This window comes from Leptosomus discolor, chromosome 10 (genome assembly GCF_034619465.1).
Source record: "Leptosomus discolor isolate bLepDis1 chromosome 10, bLepDis1.hap2, whole genome shotgun sequence".
NCBI lineage: Eukaryota > Metazoa > Chordata > Aves > Leptosomiformes > Leptosomidae > Leptosomus > Leptosomus discolor.
This window is the reverse complement of record NC_141400.1, coordinates 97,890-113,324: the sequence shown is the minus strand read 5'-3', so window position 1 is coordinate 113,324 and position 15,435 is coordinate 97,890. Positions and strand designations below refer to the sequence as shown.

The window sequence follows — 15,435 nt, the reverse complement described above, 5'->3', positions numbered from 1 at the left end:
AAATGGGAGCAGGAGCCCAAATGGGAGCAGGAGCCCAAATGGGAGCAGGAGCCCAAATGGGAGCAGGAGCCCAAATGGGAGCAGGAGCCCAAATGGGAGCAGGAGCCCAAATGGGAGCAGGAGCCCAAATGGGAGCAGGAGCCCAAATGGGAGCAGGAGCCCAAATGGGAGCAGGAGCCCAAATGGGAGCAGGAGCCCAAATGGGAGCAGGAGCCCAAATGGGAGCAGGAGCCCAAATGGGAGCAGGAGCCCAAATGGGAGCAGGAGCCCAAATGGGAGCAGGAGCCCAAATGGGAGCACGGGCTGCAGCACAAACCCTGGCCCTGCCAGGCTGCTCCGGGCCGGTGGCAGGTCTGTCTTCTCAGCCAGCCTAGACCTCCTCTGGGGCATCAGCCTGCTGCTGTGTGCCCCCCTGCCCACCCCCTGCCCCGAGGCAAGGCCAGAGGGCACCAGGCTTGGCCAATAGCTGCAGCAGGGAAACAACTGCTGCCCACTTGACGTGGGGGTGCTGCCAGGGGCCCGCCTTCCCTTCCCATCCTGTGGGCTGGGAACACTCTGTCAGGGCAAGAGTTTGGCCCGGGCTGAAGCAGCCCCGTCTCCCGCTGCTCCTGGGAGAGAACCAGGACCTCTCCAGTGCCAGAACCCCAGAGCAGGCTGTGTCCAGGGCAGGTTAGTGCTGTTTATTAAACACCATGTAGTGAATCGCCACTAAAATGTCGCAATGATTAAAATTCCCTTTGCCTGGGTGAGGATTGGGAGGCGGAGGAGGTGCCCAGACCCCCTCGGGCAGCAGGGGTCTTTCTCCCGCCTGTGGCCCCAGGCAGGGGCTGCTCCGCTCACAGTCTGTAGCCCCGTCCCTGGCATCAGGGATCCTCCTGGCCCAGCCCAGCCTCGGCGCTGCCATCTGTCACCACAGCTGGCAGGCTCCTCGTCTCGGCAATGAGGCGCTTGACGCCCACCAGCCACTGGCTCACCTCGTTCACGTGGTCCACCATGAGCGAGCGGTGGATCTCGTCAGCCGCATCCCAGCGCTGCTGCTGGAGCTCTGCCAGGAAAGAGGTCAGCCTTCCCCAGGGCCCGCCTGCCTGAGGGCCTGGCGCTAGCCTGGACGCAGCCCCCCCTTACCCCTCACCTTGCACGAGGAGGAGCATCCTCTTCCTCACGGGGGCCGACAGCTTCCCCTGAGCCCACGCCTCCCCCAGCACTGTCAGCCGCCGCCCGATGTCGTCGCACACTTGTTTCTGGAAGCAGAGGAGCTGCAGGGGAGACCTGCCCCCCCCAGCAGCTCTGGGGAGCCCCTGGGGCAGGGGTGGCTCTCCTCGCCCCCCAGGCACCCCCTCTCTGGTCCCGGGGCTGCTGCCCCTCCTGCGAGGCTGGGGGGGAAAGGAGGAGGAGGAGGAGGAAGGGGCCAGGGCCTCACCTGCACGGTGGGGCGGCAAGCATGGAGGGCGTCCCTCAGGGGGGCGAGGACCACCTGGGCAGGCAGGCCGCACTCCTCCGGGCCCGACGCAGCGCTCGCCCTCCCGCTCTCCGCCCGCGGGGCAGCGCTGATGGGCCCGAGGGGGGGCGGCCCCAGCGCTCGGGGGGGCGGCGGCGCTGCGGAGGCAACGGGGCCAGCAGGGCCACCGGCCGGGTCTGGAGGAGCACCTGCGGGGAAGAGGCAGGGGCGCGGAGCCCCGTCAGCCCGGCCCCCGCCGGGCGCTGGGAACTGCCCGCTTGTCGCCCCCCACCGACCGGGCCCGGCTCCGGCCCCAGGGTCCCCCGTCCCCGCTGCCCCGAACTGGCGCTAAGGCGCCGGCACTTCCCGGCCGCTGCCACCCTGGGGCCGGAGGCAGGACCGGGTGCCGCCGGCGGCAGGACCGGGTGCCGCCGGCCCCGCTCGACGGCGGCCACCGCGGCGGAGCGCGGGGAGCCCGACCCAGGGGAAGAGCCAGACCCGGGGGCTGCGATCCCCGCCGGATCCCAGCGGGAAGAGGAGCCGAGCGGCCCCTGCGGCCCGGGGGCGGCTGCGCTGGGGCCCAGCTCCCTAGGAGCAGCCCCCGGCTGCGCAGGGACGAAGCAAGGTGGGCCGGGGGGCTTTACGGGTGCTGACCTGGGGGGGCACCCGCTGGCGGGGGGGGGGGGCCGGCGGGTGAGCGGGGTTCGCCTGGGACCCCCGGCCAGCGCCTGCAGCCCGTAGGAGAACTGGGGGGGGTCGTTCCAGCCACGCTCCTGGTTCCCTGCGGCGACAAAAGGGCACGGTGAGACCCTGGGGGGGACACACACACCAAGGGGATCCCCCGGGCTCCCTCCCCCCTCAAGGCTCCCCCCCACTGCGACACGGCACCTCCGGGGCTCCCCCCGCAGCGGGACCGGGCCCACACCGGACGCCGACCCGCAGGGCCCCACCGCCGGGACACGGCTTCCCCCGCCCCTGCCCCCCGGAACGCCCCCACACCGAACCCCGTCCCCAACCGGACCGGAAGTTCAACCTCAGCACGACCCGTCGCCCCCTCACCTGGCTTCACGTAGAGCTCCGCCATCCCGCGACGTCACGCCCGGCCCCGCCCCTTCCGTCCGATGGGGCGGGGCGAGGCGGGAAGGGGCGGGGGTTCCCGGCTTCCCGCCCAGCCGGGGAAACGGGGGCCGGGGCGGGAGGCGGGGGAGGGGCCGGGGACCGGGGACGGGGCCTCCGGCCCCGGCCCCGGCCCCGCTCCCACCCCCCGCCCCGGCCCCCTATGGGGTGTGGAGGAGGGTTCGCCTGAGGCGGAAGGTCTCCAGGAAGGAGAAGAGGCCTCGCTTGCGGACTCCAGGCCCCGCTGCCCCTCCGCCGCCCCCGCTCGCCTTGGTAGCATCACCCGAGGCCTCCGGCCCGGCCCGGCCCCGGCCTGTCGTACCGTTCGCCTTGACCCCCGGTGGAGCGGCCACCAGGCACTTCTGGTACTGCACCTGCCGGGAGAGGAGGGGCAGAGCGTGGCTGCGGGGTGGGGCGTGCCGTGCCGTGGCCCTGGGGTCAGGCGTGGCTGTGAGGTCGCATGCGGCACGGCAGCATCGTAGGGTGGGACACGAGGCCACGGGGTCAGGCACAACATGTGGGGCACCACATGGCGGCCCTGTGGGGCTGGGCACAACCCAACATGGCATGGCCATGGGATGAACATGGCACCGTGGGGTCAACTCCCCTCCTGCCCCCTCCCCCCAGGGCTGGGCATATCCCACCCAGGGCTCCAGCTTTGCCCTCCCCCGTCCCCAGCCCTTTCCTCCTCCTCCTTCGGGTGTCCCTGGGGGGCACCGGGGGACGCCCCGCTCCGGCTCACCATGCAGGCTGCCTGCACCGCCTCGGAGATGGTGCCGGCGTCAGGCTCGCACCAGAAGGCTGCGCACTGGAATCGTCGCCCCGTGTCCACGATGAGTGCAAAGGTGTGGATGTCCCGGCCCACCCCCAGGAAGGTCACATACCGCACCTGGCACTCCCAGATGTGCGCCACCTCCTCGTTCTCCTGTGGGGACCCCGTGGCCCCATCCACCCCTGGCCATACTCCAGGCAGCCCTGCTCTGCCTGCCGGGAGGCCGGGCCCCCACGGGGGCTGCCTGGCCCAACCCTGTGGCAGCAGGATGGCTGCTTTGGCTGGAGCCCCCCGGCCCCGGCCCCCATCCCCACCTGCACGGGGTGCACCCTCATGGCTGTGTCAGACACACGAATGAGGGAGGGCGTCCACTGCTCCCGCCCGGGGCCCCTCGTCAGCTTCTCGATGGCCTCATTCAGCACATCCATCCCTGGGGAGTGGGAGACCCCATCCCATTGGCCCCCGCCCCAGCTGCAGGCACGGTGCACGCAGAGTGCTGCCAGCCAGTCCCACAGGCGGGGACCGCCCAGCACCAGGGCACGGCTGCTTGGCCACCCCATAGAAGGGGGGGTCTCAGGCGCTCCCCAGCTGCGGTGGAGCCAGCGGCGCTTACCCATGGCCCTGGGCACGGGCAGGCTGCCGATGTACAGCGCCTCATAGGTCTGCATCGACTGCCTCACCGCTTCCAGGATATCCACTGCCAGGACAGGAGAGGTGGGGGGACACTCCCCTGTGTCATTGTCCCCCTGTCCCCAAGGAGCCCAGGGACAGCCAGGCAGGCCAAAGGGCTCTGGCCGCTGGGCATCCCATGCCCAAGGGCAGACTGCGGGCAGGGAGAGCAGCCGGCAACCCTGAGGGGACAGTACCTTGCAGCGGCAGGTCCTTAGGGGAGACGGGCTCCAGCGTGGCGGTGCGTGGCAGCCCGCTGCTCGCTACGGCTCTCTCAGCCACGATCTGCAAGAGACGGGGGTCCTGGTGCCTCCCCTCACTCCTGAGACCCCAGACCATGCCCACACCCACCAGGGCCCGGCATCCCACCTTGGAGCACATCTCGTGCAGGGCCTTGGCGATGCCCTTGGCAGGCACGTTGCAGTGGAAGACGTGGCACTTGAGGACGCAGGTGTCCTTGTCACTGGCCACGAAAGCGAAGTCTCTGCAAGGCCATTAGCAAGCCAGTGAGACCCTGGCAGAGGCAGCCCTGCCCTCCCCCTGCTGCTCCCCGGTCCCATGCCCCCTTACCTGTCCCTGCAGCCACGGTGGCAGCCAGGGAGGGAGGAAAGGGGACATGTTACTGCTGGGATGCTCTCCCCCCTCAGCGGGCAGAGCCACTTGCAGCCCCTGGCCCTGCCCCGGCCCCCGGCACCTGCCGTTGTTGCAGCCAACACCCCAGACGCGGATGTTGAGGATGGGCTGGTGGTGGATGAGGCTGCGGTCAAGGGGGTCCACCAGGCTCATTGTGTCCTTCTTCAGGATCATCACCAGGTCCTGGCCCTGCAGAGGGTCAGCAGCTCCCTCAGCCTGGCAGATGGCCTGGGCATCCCCAAGCAGCCAGCCCTTGTATAGGGGCGCTGCTGTCCCCCCAGCCTACTCGGTCCCAAGCATGGGGACAGCCCTGTCCCTCCACACAGCCCTCTCCAGGTACCATTCCCATGTGTGGGGACAGCCAGCCCAGGCACCCCAGGCACTGTCCCCAAGGGACAGCCCTGTCAGTCCCGCCTGCCCCACGCGTGGGACCACTGCATGGATGCCCTGTGTGGAGGGAGCTGACTCTGACACTGGCACTGGGCCCTGGGGCCTGCCAGGCACAGTCCCCGTCAGTGGGGACAGCCAGCCTCAGCAGCAGTGGCCCCGGGGTGGGACCCTGCCTGGCAGCAGTGCACCAGGCTCTCACCTCGCCCTGGTTGCCCGCAGAGCCCTGGCCCTGGCTGTTGGAGAGCTGCTGGATGCAGTTGTTGACAGCGATGCTGCTCTTGCCAGGTGCCAGGTCCTCCTCAGGGATCTCCACCCAGCCCAGCGAGCGGACAGCGAAGCACTGAGCAGAGACACATGGGGCTTCAGCACCGCCACCCCTGTCCCACACCCCTCGCCATGCCAGCGTGCTCTCGCTCCCATCCCTGTCCCTGCCCGCTGCTGCCTGCCCCCTCCTCTGCCAGCCCCAGCCCGTGATGACGCAGTGACGTCCCCAGGGGCAGTACCTTGGAGCCAGGCTCTGTGCTGTGCTGGAAATCATCTCCGTGCCAGGGCAGCGAGGTCCTATGGAGGGACAAGGCAGTGAGGGGACGGCTCCCAGTCAGCAGCGTGGAGCTGGGGCACCCAGGGAAGTGCCAGGATGCTCTGACTCCAGCAGACCCCCATGCCACCAGCTGGGAAGCATCCCATGAAGGTGATCAGCATGGTCCTGCCGGCTCCAGCATGTGGGGCTTCTCTGGTGGGGTGCACCAGGTCCCAGCAGCCAGTGGTGGTCAAGGGTCAATGGTGCCCCACAAGCCAGCAGAGCACAGGGGCAGCCCTACCTCCGGGACAGCGAAGCCATGGGGCTTGGAATGGGCCTGTCCTTTGCCATGTGCTTCACCGCAGGGGCCTGGCAGTCCTGGGAGAGAAAAGGGGTGAGGGCAGCAGGAGGGGCTGCCAGGAGGCACGAAGTAGGAGCCCTCCCTTCCAGGACAGCAGCACCTCAGCTCGTGGGCATCCCGTGTAATCAGGATGAGGCCAACACAGGGCCTGCTGGATCCTTTCGAGGGGCTTAACCCTGCCCAGGAATGGGCTGAGCAGGACTTTGGGGTGACAGAAAGGCCTGCTCCAGAGGGAAGCTGGACCAGCGATGCCCAGAGGGCCCTTCAGCAGGCTCCTGCCAGGGGGTGGGATCCAGCACCAGCCCTCGCCCCCCGCCCACATCCCCTACCATTCCCTGGAGTGTCTCCTCTCCATCAGCCTCTGGGCGCCCTCCTGGGCCAGTGGTGCGTGCTGGGTGCTGCCACTGCGTCGTGCCGGTCGGCACATGCCAGTAGTAGGTGCCGAGAGAGTCACGAATTTTCCTCCAGCCTGGGGGGAGGTCAGGGTCTGTCTCCAGGCTCTGGTCGCTCCAAAGGTTGTCTGTGCAGGGGGAGAGTGTGAGGCAAGGTGGGGGCCAGGTCTCCCAGCTGCAAGGTGCCCTGAGAAGCGAGCAGCTTCACCCAGCAGCGAAAGGGTCCTGCAGTGGCCTCTGGGTGCACGGCTGGGCGCATGGCCGAGGGAAGGCCCGGCAAGACGCCAGGGAGGCTGCAGCAGCAGCGGACCCCAGGCAAGCGAGCCGGCTGCCGCCCTGGTGCCCAGGGGGCTGGAGCGACCCCGGCAGGGGCAGGGGGAGCCTGAGCCTGGGAAGGCGCGGGGGTGCCCGGGCAGGGCGTGGGGCTGACGGCCCAGAGCTCCCTCTGCCAGCCTGCGGCCCCCAGCCCTCTGCCAGCGCCCCGGCCTGTCCGAGACCGGCTCCATCCCAGCTGGGCCAGGGGAAGGGGCTGGGGACAGACCCCCGGGGTCCGGGAGGAGGAAAGCTCCCTCGCAGCTAGGCGGGGTGCGTTAACCCCCCCCCCTCCCCGCACCCCCGGGCCCGGGGGAGGTCACGGAAACGAGCCGGGGGGCAGCACCGCAGCAAGCTCCGCCGCCGAGGCCGCAGCCGGAACCCCAGGGCCGAGCGCTCCTCCCCCCCCCGCGGGGCCTGCGGGACCCCCGGCCGGCGAGGCCGGGGCGAGGGGGCCCGCGACCTTGGCGGGGGCGGAGAGGCGGCGCGGCCGGGCGGCCGCCCCAGCACAGGCCGCCGCGGGTCCTGTGCAGCACCGCGGACAGCGCCGGGGCGCGGCCGCCGCTCCCGCCGATGGGCCCCGGCCCCGGCCCCGGCCCCGACCCGCGCCCCGGCCCCGCCCGGCCCCGGCCCCGGCCCCCGGCCCCCGGCCCCCGGCCCCCGGCCCCGGCCCCACCCGCCTGCGCGCTGACCGTCGCAGTTGACGAGGACGATGGCCAGCATGTAGTCCTTGCCCAGCATGGCCCCGGCCCCCGGCCCGGCGCGGCCCCCGGCCCGCCGCCTCCCAGGCCCGGACCCAGCGGCGGCTGCGACGGGAGGGCGGGGCGGGAGGGGCGGGAGGGGCGGGGCCGCGGCGGGGAGGGGCGGGGCCGGGGGCAGGGCGGGTGTGAGCAGGGCCGGGGGGCGGCGGAGGGTCTGGGCGGTGCTGGGGCAGGGGCTGTTCGAGGCTCGGCGGGGCAGGGAGGTCCCGCGGGTGTTTGGGCGCAGAAAACGAATTCCTGGACGGGGAAGGGGTGCTTGGGAGCAGGGCGGGAGGTTTGTGAGGGCAGCCGTGGGCCCACGTCAGCCCCTTGGGCCCCCAGGTCCCCTCCCTTCCCCTCCACGCACCCTCGAGTTTCTTCCATTCCCCTCCCTTTCTCCACAGATCACACTCACTCCTCTCCATCCATGCTTATTCCATGTTCATTCTCACCCATGCTTGCCCAGGTCCTCCCATTTCCCTCCGCCTGCAGTCCGACCTCCTCCAGTCAGCACTGAAGACCCCTACATGTGTGTGCTGGTCATCTTCCCCCTCTCACCAGAGGCCAAGAGCTTTGCGTCTCCAGTTTGAGAATTCCTTTTCCATGCCACCCTGAACTGACAATCCCGGTTGATGCTGGGTACCTGGGGACAGAAGTTCTGGGGACAGCTGTTGTACACCTCAATTACCCCATGGAACCCCCCCATGTGCTGCTAGGGACAAAGCCCTTCCAAGCTACAGGTGCCTGATGACATATTCCAAGATGGTTGCTACTTGCGGCATGTCTGGATGGTCCCTCATGGCCTCTTAACCTTTCCTTCTCCAGAGCCAGAAACTAGCAGTCCTGGATGCAGCCTGTACCCTTCAGAGCCTGCCATGCTGCCTCAGCTGCCTTGCTTCTTTCCACACACAGTTGTCCCCAGAGCCTGCAGTTTCTCAAAGTGCAAAATGAATTTTACGTGTCCGTTCCCTCGCTTTCAGAGAGGCATTGCCTCTTTGCTCTGCCTCATTCATGCACTCCTTGGGCTAACATGCCCCTAATTTTGTGGGACACCCTTTCCCCTACCCACATTTCAACCTTGCTCACATCTGCTGCCCTAAGAAAGGCACTGGCTGCATAATCCAACTTTGTAGTTGTTCACAATCATTTCTGTACCCTCTGTTGGCACTTGCTTTTTTGGCTACAAGCCATTTCTTCTGCATCTGTCCGAAGCTAGTGGGATTTCTGAGACCCCACTGAAGCAGTGTGTCCTTGGGAAATGTTTTGCGTAACCCAACCCATCCCAACACAGCAGGAGCGAGGGGGGCTCGTGTCTCCCCGAGTTCAGACATGTCTGAGGCGGTGGGAGTCAGAGGGGGTTGTGGGCTTTACCTTGACCCCTGCTTTGCCCAAACCAAGTGATGCTTCCTCTTTTTCCAGTGGCCAGTAGCGAGCTCACCTCTGCCAGGAACAAGCTTATGGTGACTAGTAACACTGTGGTGTCCTCTGCTGCACATGTCTCTTTGTCCTTCGTTTAACATGCATTTCACTTCCAAAGAACGAGCTTGGCTGATCAGATGGGAGGCAACAACCCCAACACAAACTCTTCCCACTCCTCTTCCTGCTTAGCACATCCCACCAAGTCTCTCTCCTGGCAATGTCATGAAGCTTAAGGGCAGTGATGGCCTATAGTGATACAAGATGGTGGGATGCAGAGGGAGGAGAATTTGGGGACAACACAGAGCAGAACCCAGGGATTGTATGAAACTTCATAAGGGATGTTTAGGGGAATAGAAGTAGGAAGGGGAAAGGAGGAATTGGGAGGAACAAGCATGGGAAAACAGAAAGAAAATGGAGAAAACAGTTCAGGGGCATGTGAGCAGTGTATGCGCGTCTGCCTGAGCGTCGTGTTTCATCCCTGCCATCTGCCCTCTTATCAAATCCCATTTTTTCTGTGCAGTTGTGCTCCCTGTTCCGAGCCTGTGGTTTTGACCAGCTGGTGAACCTCAGACCGAACCAGCTGCTCAGTAGGACAGGAGATCTTGATGCCCGCTATGGCAAAGCCATGTAGGGTCTGAGGGACCTGAGGATCTGGGTGCTGGCCACCAGAGACCCATGCCGAGTCTGTAAGTGTGCACACACACATGCGTGGGCGGTTGGCCATTGGGAGGTGGACCAGCCAGTGCACGGGACAGGCAAGCAGACCCTGGGCAAGGGTTCCCCAGGTGCCTCTCTGCAGAACCAGGGATAGGCCACGCCCTAGTTGGTACAGTTCACCAGACTCAGCTACCTCTAAGGTAAAATCCCTTCAACCATGGCTTAAATTACTGGTCTGCTGCCTGAGTCGTTTGATGTGTCCTGATTTTTTTAATGCCTGCAACTGGAGTCTCCCTTTTAGAGGTCTGTGGCATGTTAATGTCTGGGCTTGGGATGGGCTGGAGAGTGTGAGGGCAAGGTTATGATCCTCTGTCTCATAAGAAACCCATTCCCAACACCAAATAAAGAAGAGGCAAGTCTTTAGCCTTGGAAAAGTGTATTTTTGGATGTCAGCGTAGTGGAGAAGAGGTCTGCTGTCTCTGAGGAATCCCAGTGAGTCTGTGAAGTGGGAGATTGTGCAGCTTGTGTACCTCCTTGGGAATATGGCAAATGAGGCCACAGGAGTAGGATAGTCTTTCCATCATCTTGGAGGTAAATAATACCCTAAAAAGATTTATCTTGAATGATCTTAATGTCTCTAGCTCTTTCCAGCTCTTTGGGTGTTTCCATGTGTGTTCAATCACAGGGCTGAGATCTGGCTAGGAGCCATTTCCAGCTGCCTGAAGACCCACACGTACAGGGCAGGGACATGGCCGTGGTGGAGGGGTGTGCCCACCGTCCTGTGCCCACGTTGCGCAGCGTACCCCAGTGTCAGCCTCGCAACAGGCTTCTCGCAGCCACTAAGCCAAATTAGCCTGGCTTGATGATGGGACTCCCGTGCTGGCTGCAACCCTGCATCAACCCCAGCAGTGATGCTGTGCCAGGAGCTGAGCCAGGGGCTGGCATGGAGAAGGGATCGCTCTGCCCCTGCTTCTTCTGGGCATCATCTGATAATGCCTCTGGGTCTTGCAAGTGGGAATACGAAGCTGGAGTGTACATTGTCATCTCAAAGTTGGAGTCATGTTATACTAGTTCAGTGTTTATAGTGTGTGTGCGCTTCTCTCTTTTATAGAATTATAGAATCATAAAAGGGTTTGGGCTGGAAGGGACCTCCCAGCCCCATCCAACCTGGCCTTGAACCCTGCCAGGGAGGGCGCAGCCACAGCTTCTCTGGGCAGCCTGTGCCAGTCCCTCACCACCCTCACAGGGAAGAATTTCTCCCTTATATCTCATCTAAATCTCCCCTCTTTCAGTTTGAAACTGTCACCCCTCATCGTATCACCACCCTCCCCAATCAAGAGTCCCTCCCCACCTTTCCTGCATCCCCCTTTCAGCACCGAAGGCCGCTCTAAGGTCTCCCCGGAGCCTTCTCTTCTCCAGGCTGAACACGCCCAACTCTCTCAGCCTGTCCTCACAGGGGAGCTGCTCCAGCCCCCTGAGCATCTTTGTGGCCTCCTCTGGACCCGCTCGAGCAGGTCCATGTCTGTCTTGTGCTGGGACCCCCAGAGCTGGACGCAGCACTGCAGGGGGGGTCTCACCAGAGCAGAGCAGAGGGGCAGAATCCCCTCCCTCGACCTGCTGCCCACGCTGCTCTGGATGCAGCCTGGGAGGCAATCGGCTTTCTGGGCTGCAAGCGCATGTTGCTGGGTCATGTTCAGTTTTTCACTCACCAGCACTCCAAGTCCTTCCCCGCAGGGCTGCTCTCCATCCATTCATCCCCCCGCCTGTGTCTGTGCTGGGATTGCCCCGACCCAGGGGCAGGACCTTGTGCTTGGCCTTGTTGAACTTCATGAGTTTTTCACTGGCCCACCTCTCCAGCCTGTCCAGGTCCCTCTGGATGGCCTGCCGTCCCTCCAGCGTGTCAGCTGCACCACACAGCTTGGTGCCATTGGCAAACTTGCTGAGGGTGCACTCGATCCCACCATACACTAACCAAAAATGTTAAACACAAGTCCCAATACCGACCTTTGAGGAATGCCACATGTCACTGGTCTCCACTTGGACATCGAGCCACTGGCTACGACTCTTTAAGTGCAACCATCCAGCCAATTCCTGATCCAACAAGTGGTCCACCTGTCAAATCCATGTCTCTCCAATTTAGAGGTAAGGATGTCGTGTGGGACAGTATCGAATGCTTTGCACAATTCCAGGTAGATGATGTCAGTTGCTCTTCCCTTATCCACCGTTGCTATAACCCCATTGTAGAAGGCCACCAAATTTTTCGGGCATGATTTGCCATTAGTGAAGCTATGTTGGCTGTCATCAATCACCTTATTTTCCATGTGCCCTAGCATAGTTTCCAGGAGGATCTTCTCCACGATCTTGTCAGGCACAGAGGTGACGCTGACTGGCCTATAGTTCCCCACATATTCCTTTTCTCACTTTATAAATATGGGGGATATGCTCCCCCTTTTCCAGTCAGTTGGAATTTTGCCGGACTGCCACAACTTCTCACGTATGATGGATAGTGCCACTTGTCCACCAGTTGCCTCAGGACTTGAGGATGCATCACATCAGGTCCCGTGGACTTGTGCACCTTCAGGACCAACTAAGGTTGGTCTCAAACCTGATCCTCTCCTACAATGGGTGGTTCTTCATTCTGCCAGCCCCGCCTTTGCCCTCTTTGACTTGGGTGGTGTGACTGGAACACTTGCTGGTGAAGACTGAGGCAACAAAGTCATTAAGTACTTCAGTCTTCTTCATATCCTGGGTAGCCAGGTGTCCTATTTCATTCTGGAGAGGGCCTACATTATCTCTAGTCTTCCTTTTATCACTGACACACCTATAGAAGTTTTTCTTGTTGCTCTTGAAATCCCTGGCCAGCTTTAATTCTATCAGGGTTTAGGCTTTCCTAACATGATCCTTGGCTGCTCAGACAATTTCTCTGTATTCCTCCAGGGCTACCTGCCTTCCTTCCATCCTCTGTAGGCTTTCTTTTCTGATCTGAGTTTTTCTAGGAGCTCCTTGTTCATCCACACAGGCCTCCTGGTGCTTTTGCCTGACTTCCTCTTCGTTGGGATGCATCGCTCCTGAGCTTGGAGGAAGTGATCCTTGAATACAGAACAGCTACCTTGCGCCCCTCTTCCCTCCAGGACTGTATCCCACAGCACTCTACTAAACAGTTCCCTGAAGAGGCCAAAGTCTGCTCTCCTGAAGTCCAGGCCAGTGAGCTCTCTGTGCGCCCTTTTTGCTGCCTTAAGGATCTTGAACTCCACCATCTCATGGTCACTGCAGCCAAGGCTGCCCTTGAGCTTTGCATTCCCCACCAGCCTCTCCTTGTTGGTGAGAACAAGGTCCAATATAGCACCTCTCCTTGTTGGGTGCTCTACCACTTGGAGGAGGAAGTTATCTACGCAGTCCAGGAACCTCCTGGATTGCTTTTGCCCTGCTGTGTTGCCCGTCCAACAGATATTGGAGTGGTTGAAATCCCCCATGAAGACCAGGGCTTGTGAACGTGAGGCTGCTCCTGCCTGTCTCTAGAGGGCCTCATCCGCTCGGTCCTCCTGGTCGGGCAGCCTGTAGCAGACCCTCGCTATAATGTCCCCTGTCCCTGCCCTCCCTTTAATCCTGACTCATCAGCTCTCGGTCAGCTCCTCATCCATCCCTGGCAGAGCTCCATGCACCCCAGCTGAGTGTTGACATAGAGGGCAACGCCCCCCCCACCCCCCATCTTCCCTCCTCTCCTTCCTGAAGAGCCTGTACCCTTCCATTTCAACACTCCCATCACAGGAGCCATCACACGTCTTGTGAAAGCTGCAAAATGTGAAAATACTGCCACGTACAGCCATTGCCAACGACTTACTGAGTCTGCAAACTGTTGCATTTCCTTCTTCTACAGCCATGTGGAGGAGACAAAAGTGGACAAGGGTGGACTTATTTTTTGAATGCAGCACTGCATATGGGAGTGCCCAGTCACTGGGGTCAGCAGTGGAGCCAGCTAGGTAATAGAGGTTGCTTGGCACAGGGAGGAGGAGCTCTGGGAGGAGGTGCTCATAACGCTCAGCCAGGCAGCCTGTGATGGTAGGGAAAGCCTCTTCTGCCTGGCTCCTGTACTGTCAGTCACAGCTGCAGAGCAGAGTTGTGACAAGACAGGCTTTGAGGTCTGTCCTTTGTGTCATCTGACGTGCTCTGAGAAGATCATCGTGAGTCATACTCCACATCAGCCTTAACGGGATCCACTGTGTTCAGCCAGAACAAGTTTAGATCTTTTCCAAAGATGTTCCTCCCGTTTGTTAGTCTGCAAAGCTTAATAGCCTTCTTTTCACATCGCCATACTGTTAACCTTGACATTGGTTTTAATTCTTCCTAATTTATTGATCACCCCAGTCCTTTGAAAATTCTGTCTTCCAAGGAAATAATTAAATCAGAATTTTTTAAAAAAAAGGAAGCACCTATTGTGTCTATAGTATATAAATATTGCATGAATACATTTCAAAATACCGTTCTCTGTCTTTGAGATCAGGAGGATGCTCAGTAAGAGCTATACATCCTTTTTGCTTTCTGGATATAGAAAATAAGTAGAACAAGGCCTGCTTTCTTAACTGTTGCTTCAGGCACCTACTGGTGAAAGAGATTGAAAAGTAGGAGTGCATAGTGAGTCTTTGATGGCAGATATTTGTGTAACTACAGTACGTAAAACTAAATTGTTGAAATACCAATGCTTTTTTTTTTTTTTTTTTTGCTTTTGCTCAAGAGTCAAATGTAGTGTGCTTGACCTCATAGGTACTCTAGTTCTCCAGATTCCCATGGGCTCTATCTGAACGTTTCTGGAAGAGCAGTCCAGGGTCAGTTCTGCTGTCCCATCCACGTGGACAACAGATATGTGCTGATTGTGCCCAGATGTGAAGGTCCCACTGTGCCCCAGTGACCAGACCCTGCTCGAGTTCTCTGCTCAGATGCCTCCAGGTCTGGTCCTGAGGATGGGCTCAGCAGGCCTCTAGACCTGTCCACAAGTTTTCCAGGAAAACCAACATTACCTAAGTTTGTAGTGTTACACAGAGTCAAAAGGAGTGCTGGGAAGGGATGAAGTAGGAAAGGGTAAACCCTTCCGGTTGCTTTTTATGAACATGAAATAAATAAAAGTGGACAACTGAAAGAACCTTGCCAATTTCTTTTAGTTCTCTTACATGATTAGCTGCTGACATTGTCAGAGATAATGACATGTTAGAAAAGTCGAGAGAAGGTCCTGGATAAAAATTAATGTGGTAAGTAGTGAAATTCATCAAAACATTACTAACTTGCAAGTGCCTTATAAGGGTTTTTATCAATTACTTGCAAGCGGTATATTAAAATTCAGTGATGCTCTTTAAAGTGTGGACGTTCATTCATCCAGCAGTGATCTCCAGAGCAAGGTTTATGAAGATGCTTTTTGTTTCTCTAGGCATTAGCTAGCACAAGCCACGTTGCCTGTGTAACAACTAACACAGGTGATGCAGTGTCTGCATGCAGATCGGCTTCTAATTGCCCAAGCAACCACTGTTGTGTGTACTAATGAACAGATGTATTTCATTCTCTTTCCAGTGGTCTTACGAAGGGCAGGGAGAAGAAGGAATTCTATCTTTCCATGGCAGTTACAAAAAAAAACTATGCTCACTGAACCCCTGCTCTACACGGATTGGATCAGCTGGGTGCACAGGACCTAATTGTTGGAAAAGTCTCAGTTCCTCACCCAGTGAATCTAATGCAGTCTCATGTTGCTCAGCCCACTCCCATGATCTATCTTTTTTAATCAGGGTATATAAAGGACAGGCAATAATAGAGAAGCCAGGAATGTGCTTACGCCAGTAACTCAGAGTCCTTAGGACCTGCTGCAGCTCATTTTTCCTAGCTGGTTTCTGTCCCTGCTCTATTCTTCCCAAGGTATCAGAAAGGATAGAGGCAGCTCCTTTGAACCACAAGAGCCTCAGGAATTTAACTTCCTGTGCAGGCCCTTGGCAGTTGGAAGCTGGAATATCTAGCCCTAGAGCTGGTCATTCCT

At 60.4% G+C, this 15,435-nt stretch overlaps 2 protein-coding genes across 2 annotated transcripts; both read right to left on the bottom strand.

Moving 5' to 3' along the window:
- Positions 1–659: 659 nt before the first annotated feature.
- Positions 660–2,522, bottom strand: SRA1 (steroid receptor RNA activator 1). The gene is made up of 5 exons (XM_086471077.1): positions 2,498–2,522; positions 2,097–2,219; positions 1,421–1,650; positions 1,133–1,241; positions 660–1,045 (listed from the first exon to the last, which is right to left on the bottom strand). The coding sequence occupies exons 1-5, from the start codon at positions 2,520–2,522 to the stop codon at positions 864–866; spliced, it is 669 nt and encodes a 222-aa protein (XP_086327203.1). The 3' UTR covers positions 660–863.
- Positions 2,523–2,715: 193 nt separating this feature from the next.
- APBB3 (amyloid beta precursor protein binding family B member 3) lies at positions 2,716–7,344 on the bottom strand. Its single transcript, XM_086471185.1, has 13 exons — positions 7,296–7,344; positions 6,229–6,419; positions 5,840–5,916; positions 5,522–5,579; positions 5,218–5,358; positions 4,690–4,817; positions 4,566–4,571; positions 4,365–4,479; positions 4,193–4,280; positions 3,940–4,023; positions 3,641–3,756; positions 3,297–3,476; positions 2,716–2,928 (listed from the first exon to the last, which is right to left on the bottom strand). The coding sequence occupies exons 1-13, from the start codon at positions 7,342–7,344 to the stop codon at positions 2,716–2,718; spliced, it is 1,446 nt and encodes a 481-aa protein (XP_086327311.1).
- Between the last annotated feature and the right edge of the window lie 8,091 nt (positions 7,345–15,435).

Excerpts from the sequence above, each read along its gene's own strand:
- SRA1 (XM_086471077.1), bottom strand. The coding sequence starts at position 2,522 with ATGGCGGAGCTCTACGTGAAGCCAG. Across the intron at positions 1,651-2,096 it reads CCCCGCCAGCGGGTGCCCCC|CAGGTGCTCCTCCAGACCCG; the intron begins CCAGGTCAGCAC and ends GCCTCTTCCCCG. Across the intron at positions 1,242-1,420 it reads CTTGCCGCCCCACCGTGCAG|AAACAAGTGTGCGACGACAT; the intron begins GTGAGGCCCTGG and ends CTCTGCTTCCAG.
- APBB3 (XM_086471185.1), bottom strand. The coding sequence starts at position 7,344 with ATGCTGGGCAAGGACTACATGCTGGCCATCGTCCTCGTCAACTGCGAC. Across the intron at positions 4,818-5,217 it reads CTGCGGGCAACCAGGGCGAG|GGCCAGGACCTGGTGATGAT; the intron begins GTGAGAGCCTGG and ends GACCCTCTGCAG. Across the intron at positions 4,281-4,364 it reads TGCACGAGATGTGCTCCAAG|ATCGTGGCTGAGAGAGCCGT; the intron begins GTGGGATGCCGG and ends CGTCTCTTGCAG.